The sequence below is a fragment of the Brassica napus genome, chromosome A2, assembly GCF_020379485.1.
Source record: "Brassica napus cultivar Da-Ae chromosome A2, Da-Ae, whole genome shotgun sequence".
Classification (NCBI taxonomy): domain Eukaryota; kingdom Viridiplantae; phylum Streptophyta; class Magnoliopsida; order Brassicales; family Brassicaceae; genus Brassica; species Brassica napus.
This window is the reverse complement of record NC_063435.1, coordinates 2148437-2164089: the sequence shown is the minus strand read 5'-3', so window position 1 is coordinate 2164089 and position 15653 is coordinate 2148437. Positions and strand designations below refer to the sequence as shown.

Here is a 15653-nt window from a genome sequence, read left to right as displayed (position 1 = left end):
GCTGATGGATGTGAGACTTGAGTTTGTTGCATGAAAACAATATTAAAAAAAAAAGACGAAAGCTTAGCTTGAAGGCAATGGAGACTATGCAACAAACTACGTACCATACAGAAAGAGAAACTTAAAAAGGGTTTCATCATCTTCACTGATAAAAGAAAACTTGTTCCCTCATATACTGAATGTCCTAGCTTCGGTTTTGTCCTCTCTCACTGCCGCTGATATGGAAGCCAGCGCCGGTCTTGTTGCCGGTTCGCATAACCGTAACGAGCTTGTTGTCATTCACAACCACGAAGAGGTAACTCATAGTCTGATATTAGTTTTTAGTTTTTACAATACAATTAACCCATTTTAAGTAATTATAGTTTTTAAAAATATCATATCTTGTGATTCACAAACGCTAAATTAAGGTAAGATCATCAAAACAAGCAAGAACATGTAATTAGTCGATATATTTGGGATTAGTTAAGGATTATATGATTACTGTAACAATTAAAGATTACGTTATATACTTGCAAATGATTTTGTTGATATATACTTTTCATGGAACTGAACATTTAATTTTTATTAATAATTACAGCCGAAGCCTCTGAAGAATCTGGATGGACAATTCTGTGAGATATGTGGAGATCAGATTGGGTTAACAGTGGAAGGAGACCTGTTCGTAGCTTGCAACGAGTGTGGTTTTCCAGCGTGCAGGCCATGCTACGAGTACGAGAGAAGAGAAGGGACACAGAACTGTCCTCAGTGCAAGACTCGTTACAAGCGTCTCAGAGGAAGCCCAAGAGTGGAAGGAGATGAGGATGAAGAGGATATTGATGATATTGAGCACGAGTTTAATATCGATGATGAACATAACAAGCAGAATCATTCTGCTGAGTCCATGCTCTATGGGAAAATGAGCTATGGAAGAGGTCCTGATGATGATGAGAACGGGAGATTCCCACCTGTTATAGCCGGTGGCCATAGTAGACATGTACAGAGAAAATATGCTTTACATAATTTTTTTAAAAAATATATAAGATCAACTTTGTATAATTTTTTTATATCTTTGGGATTTTCTGCAGGTAAGTGGAGAGTTCCCAGCTGGAGGAGAGCATGGGCTTCATAAGCGTGTTCACCCATATCCATCTTCTGAAGCTGGTGAGCCTCTCTGCTCATTGTCCTCTATAACTAGTAGTAGAAGAAAGACTAAATGATGTTGTTAACCATATACTTAGATACTCATAATATGTGTGTTTTAAGGTCACTTATCATGCAAAAATAACAAAGGTATGAAGCATGTCAGCTAGGTATTGAACTAGTTTGGTAGTAGATAAGGACATATTTTTATAAACAAGGACTTTAAGCTCTTACCAAAATTAATCACCAGAGCCTTGTTTGAGAAAGAGCTGCTTCTGTAATGAAACTAACTACAAGAAAATGAAGTAGAGGTTTCTAACAACTCAATAGGGACATAGTTTCATACACAAGGACTTTAGGCTCTTATTACATTGTTATAAAAGCACATGAAGTAGATGTTTCTAACAACACTTTTCTTCTTCTTTTGGTAGGGAGTGAGAGATGGGATGATAAGAAGGAGGGAGGATGGCGAGAAAGAATGGATGACTGGAAGCTCCAGCAAGGGAATCTTGGTCCAGAACCAGATGATGATCCTGACATGGGACTGTAATGTCTCCACACACATGTGTTTAACACTTCAGTTTTGTATGATTCATGCTTACAGTCTTTTGGATATTTTTTGGAAATGGCTTGCAGGATAGACGAGGCAAGGCAGCCACTCTCGCGGAAAGTTCCCATAGCATCAAGCAAGATCAATCCATATAGGATGGTCATAGTTGCTAGGCTTGTGATTCTAGCAGTTTTTCTACGTTATAGACTCTTGAACCCTGTGCATGATGCTCTGGGGTTATGGCTAACCTCTGTGATCTGTGAAATATGGTTTGCCGTCTCTTGGATTCTTGATCAGTTCCCCAAGTGGTTCCCTATTGATCGTGAGACCTATCTAGACCGTCTCTCCCTCAGGTTAAAGTCCACACATTCTCAAGTTGAAGCCTTAAAATCTAATCCCTCCGTTTTATTTTATATATTGTTTAAGAAAATTTCTTAGCTTGTTAAGAAAATCATTCCATTATATCCCTAATTAGTATTGAGTTAAATGAATAAAGATAAAATTGGAAAACAATCAAACATGCATTGAAAACATAAAACTACACTTGTAATGACAGAGAGTATGAAGTTGGTTTATGGATACAACATTTTGTTTTTGTTTGTATAGGTACGAGAGAGAAGGTGAACCAAACATGCTTGCCCCTGTAGATGTCTTTGTAAGTACAGTGGATCCTATGAAGGAGCCTCCCTTAGTCACATCCAACACCGTCCTATCAATCTTGGCCATGGACTACCCTGTTGAGAAAATCTCCTGCTACGTCTCTGACGATGGTGCTTCAATGCTCACATTCGACTCTCTAGCAGAAACAGCCGAGTTTGCAAGAAAATGGGTTCCCTTCTGCAAGAAATTCTCCATAGAGCCACGTGCTCCGGAGATGTACTTCACGTTGAAAATTGATTATCTCAAGGATAAAGTCCAGCCAACGTTCGTTAAAGAACGTAGAGCCATGAAGGTAAGTGTAATATCACTTGAGTTCAAGTTATATCACCACTCAATAACTAAGGCTTGGTTTCTTGCAGAGAGAGTATGAGGAGTTCAAGGTGAGGATCAATGCTCTTGTGGCTAAAGCCTCAAAGGTTCCTCTAGAAGGTTGGATCATGCCAGATGGAACACCATGGCCAGGGAACAACACTAAAGACCATCCCGGTATGATCCAAGTCTTCCTCGGCAGCAACGGTGGATTTGATGTTGAAGGCCACGAGCTCCCTCGCCTTGTGTATGTGTCACGTGAGAAGAGGCCTGGTTTCCAGCACCACAAGAAAGCTGGTGCCATGAACGCTCTGGTTAGAGTAGCGGGAGTACTCACAAATGCACCTTTCATGCTGAACTTGGACTGTGATCACTACGTTAACAACTGCAAGGCCGTGAGGGAAGCAATGTGTTTTTTGATGGATCCTCAGATTGGAAAGAAGGTTTGCTACGTGCAGTTCCCTCAAAGGTTCGATGGTATTGACAGGCATGATCGTTACGCCAACAGAAACACTGTCTTCTTTGATGTAAGACACAATCTGGTCTAAGAGATATAGATATAATCGGTTTCTTACCCTCTTGTGTGTTGTGACAGATCAATATGAAAGCTCTAGATGGAATCCAAGGTCCAGTTTACGTTGGTACTGGTTGTGTTTTCAAACGACAAGCTCTGTATGGTTATGAACCACCAAAGGGTCCTAAACGTCCTAAGATGATAAGCTGTGGTTGTTGTCCTTGTTTTGGTCGCCGGAGAAAGTCCAAGCATGAGTCTAATGGCGACATAGCAGGTGGTAAAACTATATATCCCAAATAATCTTGAAGTAGGTTTAGTGTATTTGATAAGTGTTTGTTTTGGCAGGAGCAGAGGGTGACAAGGAGCATTTGATGTCTGAGATGAACTTTGAGCAAAAGTTTGGGCAATCATCCATCTTTGTAACCTCAACTTTGATGGAAGATGGTGGTGTTCCTCCATCATCAAGTCCTGCAGTGCTACTTAAAGAGGCTATTCATGTCATAAGCTGTGGTTATGAAGACAAGACTGAGTGGGGAACTGAGGTAACTATACTGAACCGTAAGGCCGATCCTGAGATTTTGGGAACTGTAGACGGTTTAAAAAAATTTAAAAATTGTTTTCACAAATATGGGATTTTTGTTTATATAATTTATTTCAATATTTCATTTGGTTTTGTCCAGGTCCTGTCTAACAATTGTAACAAAGTTTTATGTTTTTTTTTTTTTTTTACACAAAGTTTTATGTTTTCTTTGGAAATGCAGCTGGGTTGGATCTATGGCTCAATAACTGAGGATATTTTGACTGGTTTCAAGATGCATTGCCGTGGCTGGAGATCTATTTACTGCATGCCTAAGAGAGCTGCATTCAAAGGCTCAGCTCCTATTAATCTATCTGACAGGTTAAACCAGGTTTTGCGTTGGGCACTAGGTTCCGTTGAAATCTTTTTCAGCCGGCATAGTCCTCTTTGGTACGGCTACAAAGGAGGCAAACTCAAATGGCTTGAGCGTTTTGCTTACGCCAACACAACTATCTACCCCTTCACATCTATTCCACTCCTTGCCTACTGTATTCTTCCAGCTATCTGTCTCCTTACCGACAAGTTCATCATGCCACCGGTTGGTATACTATTCCATCTGTTTCATATTAAGTATCGTTGTAGAACAATTTTTTTATAAAATAAGTGTCGTTTTAGTAAATAATGGCAAAGCTACACATTTAACTCTTTTCTTAATTAGCATGAACAAATCTAGAACCACATCTGATTTGAAACGGAGGAAGTATTTGATAAAAATGTTTTAGAAAGCTGCTTTCACTTTGCTAACTAACTGTTTTTCTTCAGATAAGCACATTTGCTAGTCTCTTCTTCATTGCATTGTTTGGTTCCATCATTGCAACGGGGATCTTGGAGCTGAGATGGAGTGGAGTGAGCATTGAGGAGTGGTGGAGAAACGAGCAGTTCTGGGTCATTGGAGGAATCTCAGCTCATCTCTTTGCGGTTGTCCAAGGTCTCCTCAAGATCTTAGCAGGCATTGACACAAACTTCACAGTCACGTCAAAGGCAACGGATGACGATGACTTTGGAGAGCTTTACGCGTTCAAATGGACAACTCTGCTTATCCCTCCGACAACGGTCTTGATCATAAACATTGTGGGAGTTGTTGCAGGCATCTCAGATGCTATCAACAATGGGTATCAATCTTGGGGACCTCTGTTTGGTAAACTCTTCTTCTCATTTTGGGTCATTGTTCATCTCTACCCGTTCCTGAAAGGTTTGATGGGGAGGCAGAACAGAACGCCGACGATTGTGGTGATATGGTCGATTTTGTTGGCTTCTATCTTCTCTTTGCTTTGGGTGAGGATTGATCCTTTTGTGATGAAGACTAAAGGACCTGACACTTCCATGTGTGGCATCAACTGCTGAAGCAAAAAAAAAAAAAAAAAAAATTCTGAAACTTCTATGTACTATGGTCCAGAGAGTTTTCACTTGTCTTTTTGGATTTGAATTATTAAACTTTAGTTGCTCTGAAACCACACAAAACTTGAATGCAAGCTTTAATATAGATAGCCTGAGACTTTTCTTCTTCTTTTAAACTGTGGAAACACATACAACAAGAGACTGAACAAACTCATATCTCATAACACCTTCAAGCTGAATATCATTTGGTACCATTAAGAAAAGAATTGATTTGCCTGAGTTTGTTTAGCAAAAGTCTCACTCTCATTCTTTTGAACCACCAAGGATCCACTGTGATAGAAGAGTCAAGTATGGCTCAGTCTGAGAGAATATGCTCAAGACTGGTAACTGCTTATAATCAGTTAAAAAGTTTCTACCAGCAACTGGTAACTGCTTATAATCAGTCTTAAACTAAATTTAAACAGTTACTTGTTACTCCATTGTCATGATTCGCTTTCTCTTCCACAGAATTAGAGAACAAATAAAATCCACACGGTGAGAAACGGCCTGTCTTGGTTCCAATAAGGAGTGGTAGGGCACGAGATTGGCTTCATTGTCTGCAACTAAAACCTTTATGGTATAGGCAACACAGATCAGTCAGTCACCATGCCGGTTTTCTATAAACCATAAATTCATAGGTTCCGGTTTGATCGAACCAGACATTCCTGATTCACAGATTTGATGATTATCTCTCTTTTCTAATTTTAGTGGATTCGATTCCAAAAGGATCCACAAAAGAGAAAAGACGACGTCGCACGCTTCTCGTTCTCCTCCTGGTCCTCCAAACGATCTTTCGCCGCCGAGCTCTTCCCTCTCCGGCGGCGAAGATCACATCACCAATCTCCAGGTCTTTCAAAACCGTCTCTTTCTCCAAAAGGATGACTTCGACCAAAAACCCCGAGAAATTCTCAACGGACTTCGCCATGGGAGGCGCAGCAGCCATCGTCGCCAAATCCGCAGCCGCCCCCATCGAAAGAGTAAAGCTTCTACTCCAAAACCAAGGAGAAATGATCAAAACACGACACCTCACCACCCCTTACTCAAGCCTCTCCAACTGCTTCCTCAGAATCTTCAAAGAAGAAGGCGTCCTCTCCTTCTGGAGAGGGAACCAAGCCAACGTCATCCGCTACTTCCCTACACAGGTAACCAATCAAATAAAAGCTTTTATCTTTACACACTTTCACCTTTTTTTCTTTTTTTTTTTAATTAGGCTTCCAACTTTGCGTTTAAAGGTTACTTCAAGACCCTCCTCGGATACTCCAAGGAGAGAGACGGTTACTTCAAGTGGTTCGCTGGGAATGTAGCTTCTGGAAGCGCTGCTGGTGCCACGACTTCGTTGTTTTTATACCATTTGGATTACGCGAGGACACGTTTGGGCACTGATGCGAAGGAGAGCTCGGTGAATGGGAAGAGACAGTTTAGAGGGATGGTTGATGTGTACCGTAGGACTTTGTCTAGCGACGGTGTTAAAGGGCTTTACCGTGGCTTTGGGGTTTCGATAGTGGGGATCACTCTTTACCGGGGGATGTATTTTGGGATGTATGATACCATCAAACCCATTGTGCTTGTTGGTTCCTTGGAGGTAATGGAGACAGAGCCGGTCCTGAGATTTTGTGGGCTATAGACGATTTAATAAAGATTTCAATAGTTTAGAGACCTAAAAATTAATAATTTTGGAGTTCTGAGGCGAATGTTTTATCCGGTTTTGTTCAGGACCGGTCCTGAGATTTTTGGATCTTTAGACCATTTAGTAAAGATTTGAGTAGTTCGGGAGTCTAGAAATTTCTTTTTTACAAATTCGGAAGCCTATTTGCGTATAAAGTTTTTCAAAAAATTTGGGGGTATGAAGTCGAATGTTTCGTCAGGCTTTGGCCCAGGACCGGTCTAGTATCATGTTTCTGTGCCTTTGTAGTTTTGCTTAATCTAAGAGGGGGGAATGGTGATTTTGACTTTTTGGCTAGCTTTTTTTTGGTTGGAGCATTACTACCTCTGGGGGTCATTGCTTACCCTTTTGATACGCTAAGGAGGAGGATGATGCTTACGTCAGGGCAACTGTGAAGTACAGGAACGCTGTTCATGCGTTGAGGGAGATAGTGAAAAGGAAGGGTTCTATGCGCTGTATAGAGGAGTTACTGCGAGCTTGGATGTAGCGGGAGCTGGAGTGCTTGGGGGGTGTTTGGGTTTACTTGTGGGGGTAGTCGTTGGTTGTGGTGGGTTGATGGGGTTTTTGGTAAGAACATTGTTGTGTTTTTGTGCGTGGTGGCTTCTTCTACATCATCTGTGTCTTGGTTGTTTCATTATCACATTTCGTCTATTTTTTATTTTTAGTAGTTTCTTCATGAAAAAACCCAAAAAAAAAAAAAAAACAAAAAAATTGGTCTGGTCGGGTTTAGAGGAATGAGATAAATTAGATAGGTCAAAAAAAAATTGAAAAGGTTATGGTATGAAGAAAGCAAGTCTGGTTTAGTGTTTGGTTTGGCTTTGGTTTCTTATCGTTTTTAGAATTTGTTTTAGGTCACAGGTAAAAGAGAAAATGGAACTGAAAGCTTTAGCCCTGTTCCCTCTTTTAAACTTTGAAACAAAACTACTGGAGAGCTTCAAGTCAAAATCTCTTTTTCCTCTTTGGTTGTTGTTTTTTTCTTGTGTTGGAATTGGATGCCGTGTTAGTGAACGAGGAAGAACCACGGAATTTTAGGGCTGGATCAAAATTACAGGCCTGATCAAGAAATCATATCCTGGATTGCGTTTGAAGTACTAAAGGCAAAGCTTGTTTTGTTTTTCATAGGTTTGACACAAACCCATGTATGTAGCGGACCGGTTCCTCTATATTTTTTTTATTGTTTTTCGAATTTTTAATTTTTCTTTTTTTTTTTCTTTTCCTTTATACCCTCCTGAGAAAGCCTCACGCTTTCTATAAGAACGCTGTTGTTCGCAGTCCTTCTATGCCTTCGAACCCTAGGTCCTTCCCTTCTTCTTTCCTTTTTCTTATTCTTTCTTCCTTTTCTTCTTTTTTTTCCCCTCTTCCCTTTCCAGTAGGCTCTGAGCTTTCCGATGTTACTGCGACTTTGGAATTTGGCTTTCTCTTTGGAGCAGTGGGGGGGGAGGGCTGGTTCAGGAAGTGCTTGCAGGTGTTTAGGCGGGTTATGATCAGCTTCATCGGATGACTATTAGCTCATCGGGGGGATTTGCTTATAAGCATTGGGTTGTTGTTGTTCAGTAGTTTTGAACCAAGAAGTTGAAACTCTCCGGTGTGGAGAAAAGAAAGGTCAGTAAAACACCAAGAAGTGTTGCTTACATTACAATGTGTTGTGTTGATTAACAGAAGGTCGGAATCATTAATGGGTTTAAAAAAGATGGAAGATAGGGAAAAATTGTTGATAATTCTTTCGTCAGATACATTGTTGTTTCAGTAATCTATGAAAAGGAAAAGCCTCTTTGCTTTTAGTATTGTTTCATTCAATCCATGATATGATTTGATGATACAGACACAAAAAAGGATAATTTGATCCAGCCACTAAAAATTCACTTGTTGCTTCTGTGCTTGTTCAACTACACGTCAGTGTCTAATTCCTTCAGAGTGTTTATGCAAATCCACACTTTATAACATGTAAATGTTAATATAAGAAATGTATGACAAACAGTTGACAACAGTGTTTTCAACTTGAGAATGAAGCTACACAGGTCGTTTTGTTTGGCACAGTTTCTTCAAACTATGGACTAGTTCATCAGTTTTCACCTCCCATTTTCGTTTTTTCCCTTTGCCTAAAACCAATTCCTAAAAACTATAAGAAACCAAACCAAACAAAACACTAAACAAGAAGATACAGGAGAAAGAAAAGAACCTTTTCGAAATTGTTTTGCAAAGTATAATGGGATAGAAGCAGAGTGTCTTGTGGTTATGAGGTATGCCTTACAGCCCATTCTAATGCTCTTATGTGTTTTCTTTGTTAAATCTGAACCAAAGCAAACTAAAGGTCACTTGTACCAAAACCAAACTGGATTGATAGATTTCTTATCATTTTATCACATTCAAAATTCAATAACAGGTGAGGAGGAGTCGCTAGTGACCAAAGATATATATACAATACATCCATTCTTATTTATTATACTACCTTGGTATTTTAAGTTTTTTCATACACCTGAAAAATTGATAAGAAAACGATAAGAGCGTTATTTAGTTTCTACTATTGTAAACCGGATCATAACCGGTCCGATTCAAATTTTAAACCAAAATTGAGTAAAAACACGTTTCCGGTTAAGCTTGTTGAACAAAACCTAAAGCTGTTTAATGGAGTCTGTTAAGAACACAGAGAAGAACAGAGTTGCCGCCTAGAAGACAACAACATGAGACCAGGTCTCGAATCATCTTCCTCCTCAATAATTCTTTTATTTTCAATTACGTTGCTGAGAATTAATATGTTTTTTTCTGTTTAAATTTGATTTCAGAGCTTCCTGGGTTTTATTTCGACGAGGAAAAGAAGAAATATTTCGCCATTAAAGGTCCAATCCCAGGCTCAAAACCTTCTTCTTCTTCATCGTCTTCTTCAAGAACGAAGCAAAAGCCAGACCCAAAGCCTCTCAAGGTAAGTTACTGTGTAAAAGCTCGAGTCTTTGCAGCTTCTTTAGCTTGTTTGTTTGTGTAAATCAGTTTTTATTGTCATCAGGAACCTAATTATCAGAAGAGAAACAAACTAAAAGCTTTGAAGCTTCTTTGTTCTCGAGAGCTAAGTGGAAGTGTTATAGCTGTTAATAAGAAAAAGTCTAACTTCAAGGAGGAGATTGAAAAGACACAAGCCTCTAATCCTCTGGTAGTTCACTACTCTCTTTTTCTAATTAAGATTACATAAAAGACCGGTGTGTAACATGTTTTTTCTTCTTCTATGTGTTGTGTAATGGTGATGATGCTTAGGTGTGGAGATATGATTCAACGGAGAACATAGGGGATGCTGCTTTGAAAGAGTTTCAGGTTGATATACAAACATCTCAAGGCCTGACCAGAAAGAACATCTTAGTAGCTGGCAGTACTGGAGGCTGCTTGAGGTATGTATGTGTCATTAGAATCGCACCGTAGTTGTTTTATATGTTTTTGTTACTATTAGAATCGCACCATAGTTGTTCTATTAGAATAGTACCATAGTTGTTCTATTAGAATTGCACCGCATTTAATAGTAATCTATATGTTTTTGTTACTATTAGAATCGCACCGTAGTTGTTTTGTTGGAAGACTTTTTATGCAATTCTATTTATCGGAGAATTGTTTAGATTATTTTTATTTTTCAATCCAACCTATATGATATGGAAGTTTGTTTCTTTTCAGCATACTGAGAGTGTCCAAAGCTGGACAAGTACCACCCTTTGATGAGTTTGAAACTCAAGCTTTATATGGTGGAACCGAGTGTGATCCAGTTTCTGTTCTTCCTTACAAAGAAAACAAAAGGGAAGCACCTAGGCTTATATGGAGACCAGCACACTCTCATCTACATGCCCCTTCCAGCATATCTTCTATTCAGTTAATCGGAAGCTCTAATCCATCTGACAACTCCCACCACATAAAGCGAGCATTGTATCCTTTTGAACGTGTCATGGTCTTTTAATTTCTCTATTGATTCTCCCGTTTGTAAAAACCTTGACACTAGAAAAAAAAACAGGATCACTACACTTGGTTCATCTGGACGAGGGTCGGTTTTCATCTTAAGCCTTGCTGAGGAACCTTACATTGTCACTCCGAGAAGCCTCAGAGGGAATGTTTCTTCCGAGTGTACTATTTGGACATCTGATTGCAGTGTGAGTGGGACTCTTGCAGCTATTGGCACCAATGTTGGAGCTGCTTTGGTTGATTTGGAGACAGGAGCTGGTTCTTACTTTCTCAGAAGCGAGAGCGATGTTTTGGCGCTTCAGTTTCACCAATCGGTAACTGACTTTTGCTAAAGCTGTGTGTGAACCTTTCTTCTTCTTCTTCTGACGTGTGTTTGTGTATTATGTACAGAAGGGGAGCATTGTTCAATGCGGGCTCAGGAATGGAGCTATTGTGTCGGTTGATGTACGTGAGAGACCAAGCAGGCTCACTAGACACCAGATACGGTCTCAATCAACGAGTGGGACCAGTCAAGCTACTGCTAGAAAAAAAGAATGGTTTAAGGTAAAGTTGAAATCATTAACGATGGTCACAACGTTTCTAGTGATGCTTTCCTCATCACAATTGTTATTTTTGCAGCTTAGAGGAAACATTAATCCATCTCATGTGTTATATATGCCTTCATCTCTTACATGGTTAGTAAACAACTGAAACCATATATGTTACTTCTTTGTTGTCATCATGGCTGTATAATTCGTTACTTCCTTCTTTCTATAGCATGAAGACACTGAAAACTTATGATCAGTACTTAATGGCAAGCTCAATGGATGGAACGGTGAGTACAGCTACTATTCAGCATATTATCATAGCATTTAGTTGTTATCTAAAAACTAAACTTTCTTTATTTTGTTTTAGATAAAGCTATATGATCAACGCATGGTTAAGAGAGGGGTGGCTGTACAGACATATGAAGGACATGTAAATTCTCATACTCGCATCGAATTTGGCATCGACCCATCAGAGAGATTCCTCATGTCAGGTAATGAAAAGGAGCACTTTGTTCCTAAAGCATAACTTTGACTTCAGTGATATGATTTGAGTTTCTGTTTTGACTTTGTATGTTGGTATCAGGAGGAGAGGACTGTTACACTCGCATTTGGAGTATCAAATCTGGTCAACTTCTGTCTGAAAATAAATTCTCCAACAGTGTCCCTTCAGTTGTGTGTTGGTCTGCTGTTGAAGGTACTTTAGTACACACTGATCCTTCTCCTACTTCTTGACTTGTTATCTTCAGTGTAATCAGAAACTTGTAATGTTGGATTTTCAGGGCAAAGCGAGTTGAAAGATAGCATTGTTCATGGGGCATGGCTTGGATCGCGTGAAGCAATTTTCAACATGTTTTAAGATATTTAGCAAAAGGTTTTTAGGCAATGGAAGCAGTTGCAAGAGATTCGTATCTAAATAGATAGCAGCGAAACCATGATCTTGAAGATAGAAAGTTCTTTTTTTGTTAGCCTTGTAACAGTAATAGGATCAGCTGCTTTGAAATTGTAAAGAAGTCAAAATGCTTCTGCGTGTGTCTTTTTGCTCTTTCTTCTATCTACAAAGCTAATGAATTTTGGGGGGAGAAATAATATTCAATCAGACCAATGTAGATAAAACAATAGAGCTTCTTACAATGCAAAAATCTACCAGCTCAAGATCTTCAGGCCGAGATCAATCAACTGTACTCCACGATTCATTGGTCTCTGCAAACCCTAATCTTCTTCCAATATTCTTGATGCAGTATCATAAAGGTATTATCCGTTGACATTACAGTAACAGTCCGCAGAAAGAGCTCACTATATTACTTCCAAATGTTCTGACAAGCCGATTCATTGTTCTCTTAACCGTTAGTATCATCTGAAGAAACTTCCAAATGTTCTGACAAACCGCTTGCAGAAAATATAATATTAACCGACATGGACAACACGACTGATTAGTGATTACACATCTCTACGTGAAAATGACTATTAGAATAATACTAAGTCACATATTCGTATATCACGTATGTTTATTTAAAGAAGCAGTCATTGCTTTAAATTTTTAGAATATGACTCAACATCTTCCTTGAAAATACCATTTAACGTTTTTAACATCTAATACGTACCATTAACGTTTTGTAACATCTAAGTCTCTATGACATTTACCATTGACCATTATTCATTAATATTTATCTGATTGTGATATCACAACTATTTGTTAACGAATTCATAAGGAAAACAACAACATTCTTAGGTGCAAGTGGAAGTTTTAAAATCTTGAAACATAGTATAAACAATAATTCTTTTATTCATGATCGTGAGGTTTGTCTGATTATGATATCATAATTATTTGTTAACGAATTCATAAGGAAAACCACAACATTATTAGGTGCAAGTGGATAAAAACGTTCGGGATAGACTCATCACAATCCAAAGAATGGTAGACAAAAGCTATGAAGATGGCTTGGGTTTTTGGTTCTCCACAAGGAACACCAAACAATATAGGTTCTTAGGATGATTTATGATTCTTATAATTTTTGATAATAAGATGCACTTAATGTAAACAAAAGACTTTGATTTGAATAAATTTAACATTCAATTCAAAAAGAAAAATTTTCATAATAACTACGATCATATAATTCGGAAAGTTATTAATGGTGATAACAATTGGAGTAGCTAGTGTTAAAAAAACAATTGGAGTAGCTATAAATTCACATTCCGAACCAAAACAATTAAAAATCCACATGTTCATTCTCGACTAATGTCTCTTTATGTTCATCATTAATACCACAAAAGAGAAAAACCACTTGCGCGGAGAGGATGATAGATGAACAAAAAATGGTACATAAAAGAAAAATAACGTTGGAAAACAAAAAAATCAAATTTCCATTTTTGTTTGATTTTGTGTACGTTAACACAAAGATTCTTCATCTATAGTTTCTAACTTTGGCTTCTTGGATTTCGAAATAGAGATCCTATGCATAAACTCCGCCGCCGAAAACTCTTCGATATCTTCTAAACTCAGCTTCGATACCGCCGTTATCACCCCAACGTCCCCCACTTCTCCGTCCGGCGACACCCTTCCGTTGTGACAATGCTTCACGGCTGTTCCGTCACGGGAAGATTTGTTACCAACTCGGCGGCGTTGCTGTTTCTTGGCGGCTAGGAATAACCTAGTCATGTCCGAAGCGTTAGCTGCTGACGTGGCACGCGTCATGGGGAAAGTTACGTAGACGTGACAGCCTTTGAGTTCAAGATCGTCATCGGCGGCTAACGGGTGAAGCTTACGTCCTATTTTTAACGACTTGGCGTCGACGAGGAAGAAGCTGGGAATCTCCATCATAAGCTCTGCGGCTTTAGTTGGTTCGTGAATGTGACGGACTTCACCGTCCGGGAGAATCACTCTCGCCGCCGATGAAGAGGACGAGGTTTTGCTTAGAGCCGAAGAAGCATAGTTTCCCATGACGAGAAGAAAGATCGGAGACTTACTCTTTAGAGAGAACAATAGAAAGGAGGTATGTTTAGGAGAGGATCCAAGAAGATGTAAGTGTTATATATACAAGAGAATGTTCGGGGGAAATATAGTTAGAGATTATTATTAATGTTATTTTGTAAGGTGGAGATAGACAGTTGTCCATTACAGGTTGACATTATACGGTTGAATGCGCGTCTTTTCCATTATATTATTCAAATATATTGCCGTGTTTTTCATAACTCTATAGCCATCACTTTTTTTTTTTGTTTCTTCTTATCACTTTACATGGAAGTTATATGTTGTAAATGGCCAGATACAAAGTTTTGACGTATAAAATATTTAGTTTTTAAAAGTTTGTCAAGAGAAGTTAGAAGTTATGCAACTTATGGTAATTTTTTCTATATGTTTATCTAACTTTACCAGAAATCAGAAGAATAAGAAGCTTAAATAATAAAATAAAACTAATCTGAAAAGCTTTTTTTTTTTTTTGGTTTGGGTTTTTTCCAATGATAGTTTTTTTTTCAACTGAAGACTGAAGGTTAAACAGAAAGTAGAGCATGTAGTGGTCATATAGACAAGCAAAATGACTAAAAGCTTATTAATTGAATTTGCGATAGCTAATTAGTTATCTCTTTTCGCTATAACTTTTTCTGTCGTCAGCTTAGTATCTCTGTTCAATACAGATTAGTATTTTCTTTTCATATATATGAAAAATATAAATATATACTGAATCACAACATCAAATCTGAACAGAAGTTTAATTGATAACATCTATTTTATTTTGTTGGTCAACTATATGTATTATCTGGATTTGAATCCACAATCCGCAACAACAATACTAGTATAAACCACGACGCTAAATATCTTGACTTAGTGAGAGCTTCGACCAAACATCAAAATGCACCAAACTGGATTTAAAGAAAGATTTAAAATCATACCACATAATATGAATGGAATAACCCTGACGCTGGAAGTATGGAAGGAAGGACGCAACATAATTGTATTATTACTTACAGTTGTTATCTCACAAGTTAGACATGACAAAAGATTTTATAGTATTAATCTGTAACAATAATGCGAAACTAATGATAATAATAAAATAATTAGGTTTCCACTTATATAAGTTGCGTGTAGGACCCATCCCTCGTTTCCTCCGTACTTTCGATTTGGTGATTGTTCTACGGAACCTTTCTCTGATTTGGAGGATCCTTTTGACTTACATATCCGACTGTTCCCCTTATCCATGGGACTCCTTGCTTTCCGTTTCCTAACCCTTTTAATATTATAATTTTATGCCAAAAATTTATTTTTGTATCTTAACATTCTATATCATATGATCTTTGTAGAGTTGAAATGTTTAAAATTCATCAACTAGGTTGAAACTTGACGCAATAACTTGTAAATATGGTTTAACTTCATAATATGGATTTAAAGCTTTAGTTGCTTACAATTCAATGTTTCATTCTGCTATATA

General features: G+C 38.2%; 3 protein-coding genes and 1 pseudogene across 3 annotated transcripts; 3 read left to right on the top strand and 1 right to left on the bottom strand.

Annotated features, from left to right (window-relative positions):
• Positions 1-62: 62 nt before the first annotated feature.
• Positions 63-5235, top strand: LOC125575697 (annotated as a pseudogene).
• A 620-nt stretch (positions 5236-5855) lies between these two features.
• On the top strand, positions 5856-7294 carry LOC125582367 (ADP,ATP carrier protein ER-ANT1-like). Its single transcript, XM_048749035.1, has 2 exons — positions 5856-6248; positions 6317-7294. The coding sequence occupies exons 1-2, from the start codon at positions 5985-5987 to the stop codon at positions 6728-6730; spliced, it is 678 nt and encodes a 225-aa protein (XP_048604992.1). The 5' UTR covers positions 5856-5984; the 3' UTR covers positions 6731-7294.
• Positions 7295-9291: 1997 nt separating this feature from the next.
• LOC106354415 (DDB1- and CUL4-associated factor 4-like) lies at positions 9292-12317 on the top strand. The gene is made up of 12 exons (XM_013794341.3): positions 9292-9460; positions 9553-9689; positions 9771-9914; positions 10016-10146; positions 10424-10669; positions 10755-11016; positions 11093-11245; positions 11321-11376; positions 11459-11516; positions 11597-11720; positions 11813-11923; positions 12009-12317. Exons 1-12 carry the CDS (start codon positions 9451-9453, stop codon positions 12083-12085), a joined length of 1509 nt encoding a protein of 502 aa, XP_013649795.1. The 5' UTR covers positions 9292-9450; the 3' UTR covers positions 12086-12317.
• A 1117-nt stretch (positions 12318-13434) lies between these two features.
• On the bottom strand, positions 13435-14311 carry LOC106357281. The gene has a single exon (XM_013796964.3). It carries the CDS (start codon positions 14165-14167, stop codon positions 13616-13618), a length of 552 nt encoding a protein of 183 aa, XP_013652418.2. The 5' UTR covers positions 14168-14311; the 3' UTR covers positions 13435-13615.
• Between the last annotated feature and the right edge of the window lie 1342 nt (positions 14312-15653).

Bases quoted from the DNA above. Each gene is read 5' to 3' on its own strand.
- LOC106354415 (XM_013794341.3), top strand. The intron at 9,915-10,015 runs GTAGTTCACTAC...GATGATGCTTAG, and splicing joins CACAAGCCTCTAATCCTCTG to GTGTGGAGATATGATTCAAC. The intron at 10,147-10,423 runs GTATGTATGTGT...GTTTCTTTTCAG, and splicing joins AGTACTGGAGGCTGCTTGAG to CATACTGAGAGTGTCCAAAG.
- LOC106357281 (XM_013796964.3), bottom strand. From the start codon at position 14,167: ATGGGAAACTATGCTTCTTCGGCTCTAAGCAAAACCTCGTCCTCTTCA.
- LOC125582367 (XM_048749035.1), top strand. From the start codon at position 5,985: ATGACTTCGACCAAAAACCCCGAGAAATTCTCAACGGACTTCGCCATG. The intron at 6,249-6,316 runs GTAACCAATCAA...TTTTTTAATTAG, and splicing joins TCCGCTACTTCCCTACACAG to GCTTCCAACTTTGCGTTTAA.